General features: G+C 35.1%; 1 protein-coding gene across 2 annotated transcripts; it reads right to left on the bottom strand.

The window, feature by feature from the left end:
- LOC109355095 (protein SAWADEE HOMEODOMAIN HOMOLOG 2-like) lies at nucleotides 209–12,235 on the bottom strand. Of its 2 annotated transcripts, XM_019598032.1 has the most exons (10): nucleotides 12,099–12,160; nucleotides 4,098–4,236; nucleotides 3,771–3,856; nucleotides 3,633–3,678; nucleotides 3,400–3,559; nucleotides 2,932–3,007; nucleotides 2,791–2,842; nucleotides 1,745–1,888; nucleotides 1,484–1,603; nucleotides 209–727 (listed from the first exon to the last, which is right to left on the bottom strand). In XM_019598032.1, the coding sequence occupies exons 3-10, from the start codon at nucleotides 3,845–3,847 to the stop codon at nucleotides 233–235; spliced, it is 1,170 nt and encodes a 389-aa protein (XP_019453577.1). In that variant the 5' UTR covers nucleotides 3,848–3,856; nucleotides 4,098–4,236; nucleotides 12,099–12,160; the 3' UTR covers nucleotides 209–232. The 2 variants fall into 2 exon arrangements, with proteins under 2 accessions (XP_019453577.1, XP_019453576.1); XM_019598031.1 differs by lacking the exon at nucleotides 4,098–4,236 and having other exon boundaries at nucleotides 12,099–12,235.

Below are 14,837 nucleotides of genomic sequence, written 5' to 3'. Positions count from 1 at the left end.
GGTTGAAACATAATAGAAAATGATAGTTCTACATACGAAAATCAGAGAATTCTGAAGTTCATACCAAACTGCGGGATAAACTCATGCACAACCATTTACTTAAGATAACTGTCCAGTAAGTTAGTACTTAATTAGTAGTTTTAAGAAAAAAAACATGCACTGATGTCTCTCTAACAGGTTTGGAAAATGAACCACAACAAAAGGGACGGGAAAAATAAATACTTCTACTCAATTACTTTCCTTCAGCCATGTTCTGACTGGGGACTTCAGGAACACTGCTTGTAGTAACAATTGGGCCACCAAAGCCAGGGGGGATGATGGAGTCGTTTCCAGATAGAACAGTAGGAGCTGCTTCAGCTTTCTTCGGCTCAACATTCATCACACATGGGACTGGAGAAAGATTTGTCTGCGAAATGGGTGTTACGAATGGAATGTTTGCATGTTGCTGTTTTGGTGCTGTTTCAGGTTTCTTTGGATCCAGATTCATAATCTGTGAGACTTGAGGAACATTTAATTGTGGCACTGGTGTTGTGATAGGAATGTTCACATTCTGATGCTGCTTTGGTGCTGTTTCAGAAGAACCAGTAACCCTGGTAGGATGAACATTTGCTGGATCCATGGCAGTCTTCTGCTGATCCTCGGGTGCTGCCTCATTCGCAGTTTTGAGTTGATGTAACCTGTATTCACTTTCAGGCCTTCGACAAATCTTCTTAAGTGGCACAATTTCCTGGCAAGAATAAAAGATGGGTGAATCAACAAAATGCATGAAATGAGTGACTAAATATTTCGTCTAGAAGCATGGAAGATTTTGGTGAGAAGGATAATAGTGAAAAAGTAAAAGGTAAGAACATCAGTGGATTTTGATGTTTGGTATGAGACAAAAGGAAAGAGAATGAAGAGAAAGAAATATTAAGTACTGTCCCAAAGCCAACAGGAGGGACATACTAGCTACATTAGAAAAACAAAAATGCCCCTATTTAATAGCACATGGCCAGATAAGAGAAATTGAGGGAGAAGACTGTAAATATGCATAATATGTTTGGATTTCCATGTTTCCACTTCTCTTTAGAGAGAACTTTTAAGGCGGGCCTCAAACATTTTTTCTCTCTTCAAATTGAGAATTTTTTTTCATGTATCCATAGTTTCGCTCCCTCTCTTTTGTTCCCTCATTTTTCTTCTCTGCCAAATGAAGGCTATCAGTGCAATTATATGGTTATTTATAGGTCAGTATATTCACATAAGATTTATAAAAAAACATAGGTTGGTAAAAAATATTGTAAAGCACATAATCTTGCCTCTTTTTGCAAATGGCACCATCTTGAAGATAGGACTGAAGTACTGAACAAGCGCAGTCATACATCATTTAGTTCAGTGCTATGTAGTAATTATGTATTCTTTGATCCTCTCATAAAGAATGGTAGCGATTGAAAAGGAAAGTACAATATAAAATCACTTAAGACAAAATCATATTGAAAATTAATACCTCTGTCTGGTCATGATCATAACGAACCAAAAATCTACAGCGACAGCCTCTTACATCATGCCTCCGTCTTTGAGCATCAAGCACATGGGCATCAAAGTAAAGGGCTTGCTCTCTACCTTCCTGTAATGTCCAAAATCAAAACTCATAAATGATAAGAAAGAAAAGAAATGTTCTCAAAAGGCAAAATATGATTAGAAAATAACAAATGGCCATAATAATCAAATTAACATTGTACTGACAACTAGCCACATATATTCCAACCTGAAAACAGAGTATGAGATCACCAGGAAGAACCACAATACATTCTGATGATTCACATGGCAAAGAGCGTGGCCTGACATTTTTTCGGATATTTATCCACTCATCTTCATCTGGTCCAAAACCAGCAAACCGTACTAGTACTTCCTGAAACATGGAGAAACATAGTAACATTACATGACCTATAAAAAGATGACACATGACAAAACAACTCTCTTCATATTTCCTACAAAAAGATTTGAGGACAAAACTCAAGATAATTACAGCACCAATAATGAGTGAATTGGGAACTGAGTCAAATCTTTTTGTGCATTCATAAGTAAAATCCACTATAAAGGTGAGTCATGGAGCAATGGTTAAAGTTGCTGCTAGCGACAAAAAGGTCACAGCTTGAGTCGTGGATTCAGCCTCTTTCAAATGCAAGATAAGGTTATCTATTATAGACCGACATAGTGGGTCTGACCCCCAAACCGTGCATATAATGAGAGCTTTATAGGGACCAGGTTGCCCTTTATAAGTAAATTCGTCCATGGCCCATCTGAACTATTTTTTTAAAATAATTCAAGAAGCAATTAACACTAACAGTACATTCCAAACTTGTCTTACCAGAAAACAGTTGGACCAAATAGAAAACAATGTTAAAAACAAATCAGTCATTAAGCCAAGAAAATTAATGAACCATTTGTGTCGTTTATCACAGTAAAATGAGGAATTATGGTTTAACCAGTAAGAACATTTTACAACATTATTTCACATAGGTAGTGCTACCACTCATATGAACATGCATATGAGAATAGATAGTAAAATCAGTGGATTATGAAGGAAATATACAGGGGGGGGGGGCAGTTAAAAACTATATCAAAAAGCCTCATTAATTCCTCAAAAAACCTGTGTGTTTAAATAATATCAGCCAGAAATTACCGGATCATTGGTCTCCAAATATCTGAAGGAAATATACAGGGGGGGGGGGGCAGTTAAAAACTATATCAAAAAGCCTCATTAATTCCTCAAAAAACCTGTGTGTTTAAATAATATCAGCCAGAAATTACCGGATCATTGGTCTCCAAATATCTGAGAGATAGGAAACTAGCCACATCATACCTAACAAAAATAAGACCTTAAGTCAGGCCCACAGGTATAAAATAACTTAAACCGATGACTCTAAACATGATTAAAGAGGAAATATTGACCACGCTCCATCTCTTCCAGATCTAGCTTCAAATTCCATAACCGAACTTTCTGGGATTGTTTTTCCTGTTGGCGGAACTGAGTAGAAGAAAATGAAGACAATGTTACACAAAGAAAAATAACAATATGAGCATAAAAAGAAGATACTTTAGTCTGTAGTTAAGCCCCCATATGTAGCAGGAGCTTTTACTATGTTTTTTAAATGACTATCAAACATAATGCAACGAATCACATATACATCTAACCATTTAGATGAGTATAAACTAAAGGCTGGAAATATTAGCAGAATTAAGTTAGATAAATTAGCCATTCAATAAAATAACACTGCAATGTCGAATGAGATTATTATCAGTATCTTCAAAAGGTTGAAAAGGTTAACACATTACAAAGTAGGAAGAGTTAACAAATGAGTGTGGTTATGGATTCACGCAAAACAAAAAAATTAAACACCAACAGCAGCAGCATTCTACCTGAACCTGAAGCACCAGGAGTTGGAGCAGTGGTTGGTGGAGGCATAGTCCTCGGTGGAGCCGAATCATCCCGAGTCATAGTCGAGATACTTAACTTTCCAGGAGTCTTACTTGATTTTGCCCTTATAGAATACCGCTTATTTTGAAACCAATTCCAAACCTAAAATGATGAATAAAACTAAGAAAATGGAGGGTGAAAGGTTCCTTATCAAGACAAAATATAGTTGTCATACCTGCTTCATCTGCACTGTAATCTTCCCTCTACGGTCTGGTGATTCACTAAAAACAAGTTCATAATTCCAATCCCGCTCATCAGGAGCAAACTAAATACTACTCATATTTCTAAAAATACGATGGAAACTATGGCATACCTGAACTTATCAGCAAGAGCTTGAAGAACATCATGTGCTGGCATTGCATTGTTGTGTTCTTGCAGAATAGTTTCCATTTCAGCAACCTATACAGATAAACAATAGTTCGTGTTATCCTTCTTTATGACAATCTATCATTGGAATAATGAAATCTATCCTTTTATCAATTCTGTCATTAATTGAGTGTCATTTTCTACGGTGGACATCATATATCTATTCTATTGCAGCATAACGTGAAAGGGATAAGGGCCCACTTAACCTCACAAAACTTAAGAATAAAAGGGAAACAGTCCAAACTCCTAAACAGGATACGACAAGATCACTTACACCAAATCCAGAAATGTGTCGTCACAAATTTGAAGGTACATAGATGATAGATCATCTCTTTCTTTTCATGAAGGTATTTTACACAAACAAAGGGATTACAACTGATATCATCTCATCCAGTCCCATTACAATTGTAATCCTATTTATTCCAATTTATCTCATTCATCCAAAAGAGCCAAAATTATGCTGTGGATAAATGAAGCTTCATGTTTATTCAATGAACTTCAATATGATATCACATGCCATTACTAGTGGAGCCTCGCCGCCTTGGTTGAATTCCCTTCGTCAATTCCAATAAGGCTGGACCTATCTCAACTCAATTGGATGCTGGGAAGGCAACTTTTCATAAAATAAAAAAGAAATCCACTTGAAACATATGACAACCTCCCAGTCCACTACCATTTGTCCTTCACTCCTGGATTAGTTTCACATCTAATTATATCGCACATTCCGAACAGGTGAGATTGGCCAGTGAAAGAGAAACCTTCTGTTTTGGAACAAAGATTCACCACATAGCAAATTGAACAGAACAAGAAATAGAATATGGCATTTGATCAAATACATTTTGGTAAAGTAGAGTTGACAACATCTAAAAGGGAAAAAAAGACAGTTTGGTGGTAAACAAAGCCATCTTGGTGGTCACTCATCAGTACTGATAAAACACATAACCACATGCAGAAACAGAAAACATGGAAAAGAAAGGGATAGGGCTCCTCTAAAGTCAGCTTGAGTGTAAAGTGAGTAAGGGTGTATCCACCCTTACTTAATTAGCTAATTGAGTTGAGATCTTAGTGCATTTTAATTAATCAGCAGGCAGATACTCCCTTACTTACCGTTAAAGTTCTATCTCAAACTGGGTAGTCAATCGCACACGATAGCGGTGCGATAGCGGAGGTTGCGGGGGTTTCCGTCCCTCCCCACAACAGAATGGCACATCACGGTGCGGCTGGCCATCGTGCCCGTCGCGGGTTGAGTTTCAACAGGTATTTAAATCATGTCTAAGAGAATGAGACATGTAATGTGGGACTTACCTCCCAACATACCCCCTACGGATGCATGTCGGACCAGGTGAAGGGTTACCTTGACCCATGACTAAAGGCCACCTTTCGAACCATGACAACCAAAGAGAAGTTGGGTTTTGGCTCTGATACCATATTGAAGTTTCATCTCAAAACCAATTGACAATGAGAGGAGTAGCCCAATAGGTATTTAAACCATGCCTAATAGAATGAGGTAGGCAATGTGAGACTTATTTCTTAATACTTTACTCTCGAACTCATTTTACATGACAATTTTCTATAAGAAAAATAGATGCAAATTTAATGGTTTTTTAACCTGGAGAGAACTATAGGCCTACATCAACAAGTAAAACAGGTAGAGAATTTATTATAGTCAATGATGATTAGGAGTGGCTTCTCAACACTCAAAAGGTAGTCAAAATCTTAGGCTTCCTGCAAGAATATGCAATTTCACACTTCTACGTCGGCTAGCGAGTCCAGTTCCTGCGAAATTATTGATTCGGCTACCTCTGGTGGAACCAACGGTTTAAGGTGCAAGATCGTGAGATCTTCGTGATTTTTGCGACCATAGAAGCGGATGGAAAAGGAAAATTTCAGGTTGAACTGCCACTTGATCCAAACCCACTTGCATTTTCATAGGGTAAAACCCCCTAAAATAAAAGATACCCCTTCATTCACCCCGACTGAAAAGACTTAGTCATCGTCAGCGTCACCATTGCTTCTTCCTTGTCGAGTTGCAACCGACAGTATTAGATTTATTTATGAACAAGGAATCATGATGTAACTTGCCGGATGTATCTTACTGCTTTCTGTTTTTTTTTTTTCTTCCTGCCAGTTAGTTAAATAACTAACATAATTGCCTTTCCTTTTTTGGTAGCTTGTATATAACTTGCCAATTGTGGCTTGATGATTCAATTCAATGAAAACAAATGATGAATTGCACAAAATCTAATATGGTATCAGAGCAAATTTTGCTCTGATTACCGCTGCGCGTTTCTCATCTTCTCCTTCTTCGATTCATTCATCTTTTCTTCCTTCTATTCATTCATCTTCTCCTTCTACTTCAAATTCTTTCTTCAAGCTCTTCTACATCGTTTGTTTCATACCTAAATTAAAGTCATGGCTGATTATCAATCAGATTCACAAAATTTCTCCCACATCAATGAAATTCAAAACCCTAGAAATCCATTCTTCTTGCATCCAGGAGATAATCTAGGAGCAATTCTTATTTCAACACCTTTGGATGGAACGAATTACAATTCTTGGAGTAGAAGCATGAAACGAGCCTTGTTGTCAAAGAACAAATACAAATTCGTCAATGGATCAATCTCGATGTCGGATTCCGATAATCCTATCTTTGATGATTGGGAAAGGTGTTATACCATGGTAATTTCATGGATTACAAAATGCTTGACAACACAGATAGCTCAGAGCACAATTTACAGTGAAAATGCACAGAAATTGTGGAATGATCTAAAAGATAGGTTCTCAAAAGGTGATTATTTCCGAATTTCAGATTTATTACAAGAGTTACATTCAATTAAACAAGGTGATAGAGATATTTCGAATTATTTCACTGAATTGAAAACTATTTGGGAAGATCTGGAGGCATTAAGACCTGTACCTTCATGCACATGTATTATGAAGTGTAAATGTAGCATGTTTAAAACTAAATGAAGAGTTTAACACTACTAGATCTCAGATTTTGTTACTTGAGCCTCTACCAACCATTAACAAAGCCTTTTGTTTGCTGCAACAACAAGAAAGGCAAATAGTTGGTTTCAATGCAAAAGTTCTGTTTAACACCAATGCTGGAAATCCTGTTGATAGCACAAATAGAACATCAAACAACAACTCACAGTGGAAAGGTATTTTGGGCAGAGGAAATACATTTGGAAAGGCCAGAGAAAGAAGTTTTGGAAGAGGTTATGGATCAAATAGATCTAGTAACACTAAAGTTTGTACATACTGTGGAAAAGAAGGACATACTATTAATATTTGCTACCACAAACATGGTTTTCCACCTAATTTTGGAAAACAAAGGACAAACAATGTTGTCAATAGTGTTATAGGAAACACAAATTTGATTGACTCAAGCAGTGGAAGTGAATCTTTGCATACTGAGGATAACAACAACCTACTCTGAATTTTAGCCCTGCACAATATGCTGAGCTTGCATCCCTCTTAAGCAATGCTGGCATAACTGGTCCTACTAGTAGTAATGTCAATCAGTTAAGCATAATGCACTATGAGGAAACAGATTCATAAGGACTCAAGTAATATCCATCCTTGGATTCTTGATACTGGTGCTACTGACCACGTGTGTCCTTATTTGTCTAGTTTTGTATCATATCAATCAATTAGACATGTCATTATCAAATTGCAAAATGGATCTGTTGTTACAGCTAAATATTCTGGCTTGGTTGTGTTTTCAAAGAATTTGATTATGCACAATGTACTATTTGTACCTCAGTTCAAATTCAACCTCATTTTTGTGCATAAACTTGCATTTGACCTACATTGCAAAGTGATTTTTGATGATTCTCAATGCGTGATCCAGGATATGAGTACCTTGAAGATGATTGGACTTGCTAAAGTGCAAAAGAATCTCTACATCCTTGCTGCACCTTCAAAACCTTGTTTGCAAGAAATTTGTCTTGTCAATTCTGCTTATAGTAGTTCTTCTTTTGATTTGTGGCATTACAGATTAGGACATCATTCAATTGTTGTCTTACAACACATCTGTAAAGATTTTTCTTATGTGCAATTTGATGCTAAAAGAATTTGTGATTTCTGTCATTTGGCAAAACAAGCAAGATTACCATTTCACAACAGTATGAATAAAAGTTTGGCTGCTTTTGATTTCATACATATGGACATTTGGGACCCCTTGTCTATTTCTTCTATTGATGGTTTCAAGTATTTTCTCACTGCGATTGATGATTATAGCAAACACACTTGGTTATATCTTATGAAAATCAAATCTGAAGCAAGATAATTGATACAAAATTTTGTTGTTCTTATTCAAACACAATTTCACAAGGTTATTAAGGTGATTAGAACAGACAATGGAGGTGAGTTTCAGTTACCATCCTTCTTTGATAAATTTGGGATTGTTCATCAAATGTCATGTGTTGAGACTCCATAGCAAAACTCAGTTGTAGAAAGGAAGCATAGACATCTTCTTAATGTGACTAGGTCAGTTATGTTTCATGCTCATCTTCCTAGCATTTTTTGGTCCTATGCTGTGCAACGTGTTGCTTTTCTCATTAACAGAATTCCTAGTCCCACTATTCAACATAAGTCTCCTTATGATATGCTGCTACATTAGTGTCAGCCTAATCTCAATGAGCTCAAAGTATTTGGCTGCTTGTGGTTTGCATCTACACTTATGACTCATAACACTAAGCTTGACGCAAAGCTAAGAAATGTGTATTTTTGGGCTTCAAGATAGGAGTTAAAGGTTATGTATTGTTTGATCTGCAATCTAGAGAAATCTTCATCTCTAAAAATGTTCACTTCTATGAGGATCAATTTCCTTACTCTTCCATAAACAAAGCATCCACTTATGATATTTTGACCCCTGATTCATCCATTGATTTTCTTCTTTATGACAACATCTCTACCTCACCATCATCCATTGAACCACATATCAATCCCCTTCCTGAACCAAACATCATGCCCACTACACCCTCAATTTCTCCTCAACAAACACAAAATATTAGAAAGTTTAGTAGGATTCGTCATCCACCTACATACCTTCATGATTTTCATTGCAACCTTGCCACACAAAACACAACTACTACTTCTCACATTTCTCATCCTCTTTCCTCAATTCTCTCATACTCATCCATTTCATCATCTCACTTATCTCACATTCTCTCTATCTCTACACATGTTGAACCAAAAACTTACCTACAAGCTATCAAATCACCTGAGTGGATAATTGCAATGACAAATGAACTTGCAGCCTTAGAATTAAACAATACATGAAACATTGTTGACTTACCAAATGACAAGATTGCTATAGGTTCTAAATGGGTTTATAGGATTAAATACAAATCAGATGGGAGTATTGAGAGATACAAAGCACGACTGGTAGCTAAGGGGTATGATCAAACGGAAGGAATTGATTTCTTTAATACATTTGCCCTTGTAATCAAGTTGACAACAGTTAGATTGGTTTTGGCCATTGCTGCATCTGAAAATTGGCTCTTACATCAGTTGGATGTAAATAATGCATTCTTGCATGGGGATTTGACAGAAGATGTGTACATGGTTATTCCTCAAGGAGTTGTATGCTCAAAGCCTAATCAGGTATGCAAACTCCACAAGTCTCTTTATGGCTTGAAACAGTCAAGTAGACAATGGTACATCAAGCTCTCAAATACTTTCACACAGATAGGATACATCCAATCTGCTCATGATCATTCCTTATTCACCAAAAACCATGACACCAACTTCACTGTTCTACTCATTTATGTGGATGATCTCATATTAGCAGGAAATTGTGCCACTAAAATAACATTTGTCAAGCAGCATCTTCATGACTTGTTTAAAATCAAGGATCTTGAACCCTTGAAATACTTTCTTGGGCTTAAGGTTGCTCGATCAAGCAAAGGTATTACACTAAGCCAGAGAAAATATGCATTAGATATCTTGGTTGACACAGGATTATTGGCATCCAAACCTGCTCTCACTCCTATTGCTAAAGGCACTGTTCTTTGTCAAGATTCATCTAGTGCATATACTGATCCTAATGCTTACAGAAGGTTGGTGGGAAGACTATTTTATCTGACTAATTCCAAACCTGATCTGAGCTTCTTTGTCCAGCAACTAAGTCAATACATGAACAACCCAACTAATACTCACTTTCAAGCTCTGACTCGCATACTCAGATACATAAAAGGTACTCCTGGTCAAGGTCTTTTTTATCCATCCAATTCTTCACTTCAACTGAAAGCATTCAGTGGTTCTGACTGGACTACTTGCACTGATTCAAGAAGATTTGTTTCTGGGTTCTGTGTTTTTCTTGGCAATTCTTTAGTGTCATGGAAATCCAAGAAACAATCTACTGTGGCAAGATCATCCTCTGAAGTTGAGTACAAGGGCTCTTGCAGCCACTGCTTGTGAGCTTCAATGACTCACTTTTCTGCTTGACGTTTTCCTATCACTTTCATCAAACCTTCTCTTCTCTATTGTGACAACAATTCTGCTCGATACATTGCAGCTAACTCTATGTTTCATGAACGCACCAAATACATAGAAATATACTGTCATGTTGTTCGAGAAAGATTACAAGCTCACCTTTTCCACTTACTTCCTATTTCCAGCAAAGAACAACCGGCTGATCTATTTACTAAAGCATTGGACACTTCTACTTTCTCTTATCTTCTTCCCAAGTTGGGAGTTTTAAACATTTACTCTCCAGCTTGAGGGGGATTATTGGATTTATTTATGAACAAGGAATCATGATGTAATTTGCCGGATGTATTTTACTGCTTTATGTTTTTTTTCTTCCTTTGGCAGTTAGTTAAATAACTAACATAACTGCCTTTCCTTTTTTGGTAGCTTGTATATAACTTGCCAATTGTGGCTTGATGATTCAATTCAATGAAAACAAATGATGAATTGCACAAAATCTAATAGGCAGTCACCATTTTTCACTATTTGTGGGTGAGTGGGTTTTTATTTGGTATATTTAGTTCTCTGGAATTGTGGGCTATTGGATGTTGTAGGTTTTGTGGATTATTGTGGTTCTTCTCTGATTTTCTTTGCCTGCAGAAATGATTTCAAATGGGGCTGGTACTCTCTGTCCCTGTTCCTAGGGGTGAGGGCCATGAATCATGATGAATAATTGGGATAGTTATGTACTCACTGACATTCACCATCTTGAGATCAATTTTGACTACCAATCCTAGTACACTTAAATCCACGTTATTGAATAGATTTAGTACATCTCCCTGGGGGATCGTCAGATTGCATCACACAATTTTCAAATAAATTAATGTGAAACGTTTGCGATTTTACAGTAATGAATAAAGCTTCGTATGCAATATTACTTTTACCCCCAAATAAGCTGCATTAGCTACCATCACCTCCAACTCCCAAACAACAAATAAGGAAATCTGTATTGAATTGCTTTTTTGACCTATAAAGAGACTCACAAAATTGGGAGAGTACATTATTGGAATTGGGGGGTTTAGGGATTAAAAACGAGCTGGTGAGAGCTCACTTGCTTCATTACCATTAAAAATCCTAACTAAAATCAAAATAGAGTTCATTTTGCATCAGGTTTGAGATTATAAGCCACATTGGTATTTTTGCACAACCCCTATAGTTAGAGGTGGTAATTTACAGTTTCCCCTAAATGAATGGATTAGATACCCATCCATGAAAAAAAAGTATTAATGAATGGATAGGATATTTATTTATTCACCGGACCATAGATGAATTGGATTTTTTAATACTTTTAAATCGATTATAAATGGAACAATGTTTTACTGTTTGATAAATCTATAACAGTCGAATCCAAAATTCATCCTTGTGCCACCCCGATTTGTAAATCACTTTCACACCACAAACCAATAGTTGTATACAGGATTAGTCACAAAAAGAAGTGAATCCAAGACAAGGTGTGTAAAAAACTAAAAAGTAATGCAGCTATATTTTTCCTCAATGCAATTTTCCCAATGTAAGTACACCAACTAATTTCAAGCACATATTCTCAGCACATAAACGAAATGAACCAGCCAATTATCCAGGAAATCACACATAAAACACATGCATGCCTTGAATAAAAATAAAGTCCAAGTTTGCTTCTTTTTAATTAAAAAGAAAATAAAGCAATAATTGTAACTATAACCAGCATGGAGGAGACCCAGTTGAAGAATTGAGCAAAAGATTGAAAATTTAGCATAAAAAGAGGAACCCATAGTATAAAATTATAGATGGAATATCATACAGTGAATTGAAAACGTACCTCGGACTGAATGAAACGAAAAGCGGGGCTTCCATTGCTGGGTGGGCGACCCATGACGAAGAGAAGTGAGGGATCACAGAGGGTGACAGCTAGGAGTATGATGTTGACGACAATTTGGAGCCCGATTAAAGAACAGGATTTTTTTTTTGGTAAGTGTGTCTACTAGAAATAAAACAATGGCGCTTCTTAACTCTTTTTTATTTCATGCTGTATCTAATTCTAAATAGCTCATGTAATAATATTTATGTATTGCATTCCTTCTATAAATAAAGATTTATATAATAACCACTGCATTATTTAAATCATCACTGGTGTACCTTCTTTTATGGGGATAAATTTTATTTAGAAGTTATTCATTTATTTCTTATTTTTAATTTTTTTATAAGCTAAATACAAGTATTTAAAAATATAAATGATAGTTATAATTAGGACGAGGAAAATGATCCTCCTTGTAGTTTTATTTTCTTATATTTTTCATTTTTTAACTTTATTGAATCTGACTAATTTCTGTACTACCAAGAGTATCTATCACCTTCCTTAGTCAGTAAATAATCTTGTTTGGGATTCGTAGTTGTCTCTCCCAATAAGTATCATTCTCATGAATTGAATGTTCGACCTTGGAAATTCAGTAAAGCCTTAGACCAACCACTTATTGGTGATCTAGCTAATTTGACTTTTGTAGTATGAACTTTTTAAGGTATCTTAACCAAAATGTTTCTTTTGAAAGTTTAATATCCAAATTAGAAATGCCTGATTCTAATTGCTCATTACCTATTTTACTTTCATCACTTATTAAATCAATATTCACTACTTAGTTTGCTCGAAACGAACAACTATCTTTGTTGTACAATGTTAATTAATAAATTACCTTAAGATTTATTGCTGAATGCAATATATACATTGCATTATTCTTTTGGTAACAAACTTTTTCCATGTAGAGTTTTCGCATGACATGTTTATTTCTTATTGTCCAAGAATTTTTTGATTTTATAACAACCTATAAAAACTTTATTTTGTTGGTCTTTAAATTTTTTATCTGATTACCTATTACTTTAAGGCGATCATATTTGTTGGTGCAATATCTTTTGCACAATCAATGTATCATTTACTATTCATTTGGATTACTTTTATGAAAAGCCAAATATAATTGAAAATGAATGATAGATAAAAAAGTGAAATGTAAAAAACTTTTACACTATCGATGTATACATCTTTTTCTAATATAAATATGTTTCATCATGAATTATCAAGGGATTCCTCTAGTGGTAAATGTGGTATAGGAATAATGACTCTCTAGAACATCCTTAATATGCTCTTAGGTGTACTTTTTCCGATTCTGCGGTCTTTTGTGTCTAATTATGACATACCTTCTTGGTTTTGTCTTATTTAAAGTTGTTATGTCATGCTTTGTGTATGGTTTTATAGTGGTTCCAATGCAATGAACCAGTTGCAAGAACCTTCCCCCAAGGTTCCAATTAATTGCTTCTTCCATATTATTGAGCCTTGTGTGCTTTGGCTCTGTGTGTAGTAGATTCACATGTTGGGTCAATTGTATGAACTTTGATAGCTTTGGATCCAATGTTTCATCTTATCCCAAACCATGTATTTTTTTGGCTTGGGGCGTGTCCTATAGTGAACAGAATAATATAATAGTACAATATAACAATTATATTTGTTATGCAATTATATGGTTGAAGTGTTCAAATCAGATAGTTTTTATTTGTATTGTTACCGTACTTGCAGATTTTTTTTATAAAGATGTTATTAGAGAGATTGAACACACCACTACCTTAATTTGTACCTCTAACGTGGCCTACTACTATGACACTCAATTTGTTTTGTGAAGTAATGATATAAATAAAATTTGTTATTATATTATTTATTAGTTTTTCAATATAATGTAATAATATATATATATATATAATTTTAATGATACATGATTTAATAAATGAATTATTAGTTAAGTTAATTAGTACTATTACTAGTTTGATATGTACATTAGGGGTGACTATGAGACGAGTTGGGATGGGTTAAACATGTCTCTCACCCATTCCTAAATATTGTTCAGGTCAACTTTTGAATATGAACTTGTCCCTAATTAGGATGAGATACGTGAGAGACATGTCCAAAATAAGACGGGTCAAGATAGGGACAGATTCGGGTTGGAAAAAGGACAAAATGACAATTTTTTTCAAATCTTTAAGCATGCACAATCAAAATTATCACAATCTATATATAAACTCAACTAAAACTTGTATCTCACATACATCAGTATCTAAACTACATACCATAAATTACATCATTCAAACAAAAAACTATCACAATCACATGACTGAAAATTATAGAAGACATTAAAAATTTCAGAACAATTTAAACTGTAAGTGTCAACATAAGCTGAGTTGTTCTTGTAAATGATAAAAAAACACATGAGAACTGAAATGACAGCAACATGCCAATAGTCAAAAGTTCACACAAAATGGATACAATAACTAGCTATTAAGTATTAACTGAAAAATGAAACTTAAATTGAAGTTCACACAAAGTACACAAAATGTTAACTTAGAATTCCAACTTGCATTTATTTTTAGAAACAACAAATTCGAATTAAGCATTGATAGGTTCGAGTACAATGAAAAATATGTTTCGTGATTAATATTATATTTTTTAAAGAGCAAGAAATCATTGTAATACTCCTAATGAGTAAAAAATAATTATTTGGCCCAAAAAATAAAATTATTC

The sequence above is a fragment of the Lupinus angustifolius genome, chromosome LG08, assembly GCF_001865875.1.
Source record: "Lupinus angustifolius cultivar Tanjil chromosome LG08, LupAngTanjil_v1.0, whole genome shotgun sequence".
In the NCBI taxonomy this organism is placed as follows: Eukaryota; Viridiplantae; Streptophyta; class Magnoliopsida; order Fabales; family Fabaceae; genus Lupinus; species Lupinus angustifolius.
The sequence above is the reverse complement of the archived record's forward strand: the minus strand, read 5'-3'. Positions and strand labels throughout refer to the sequence as shown.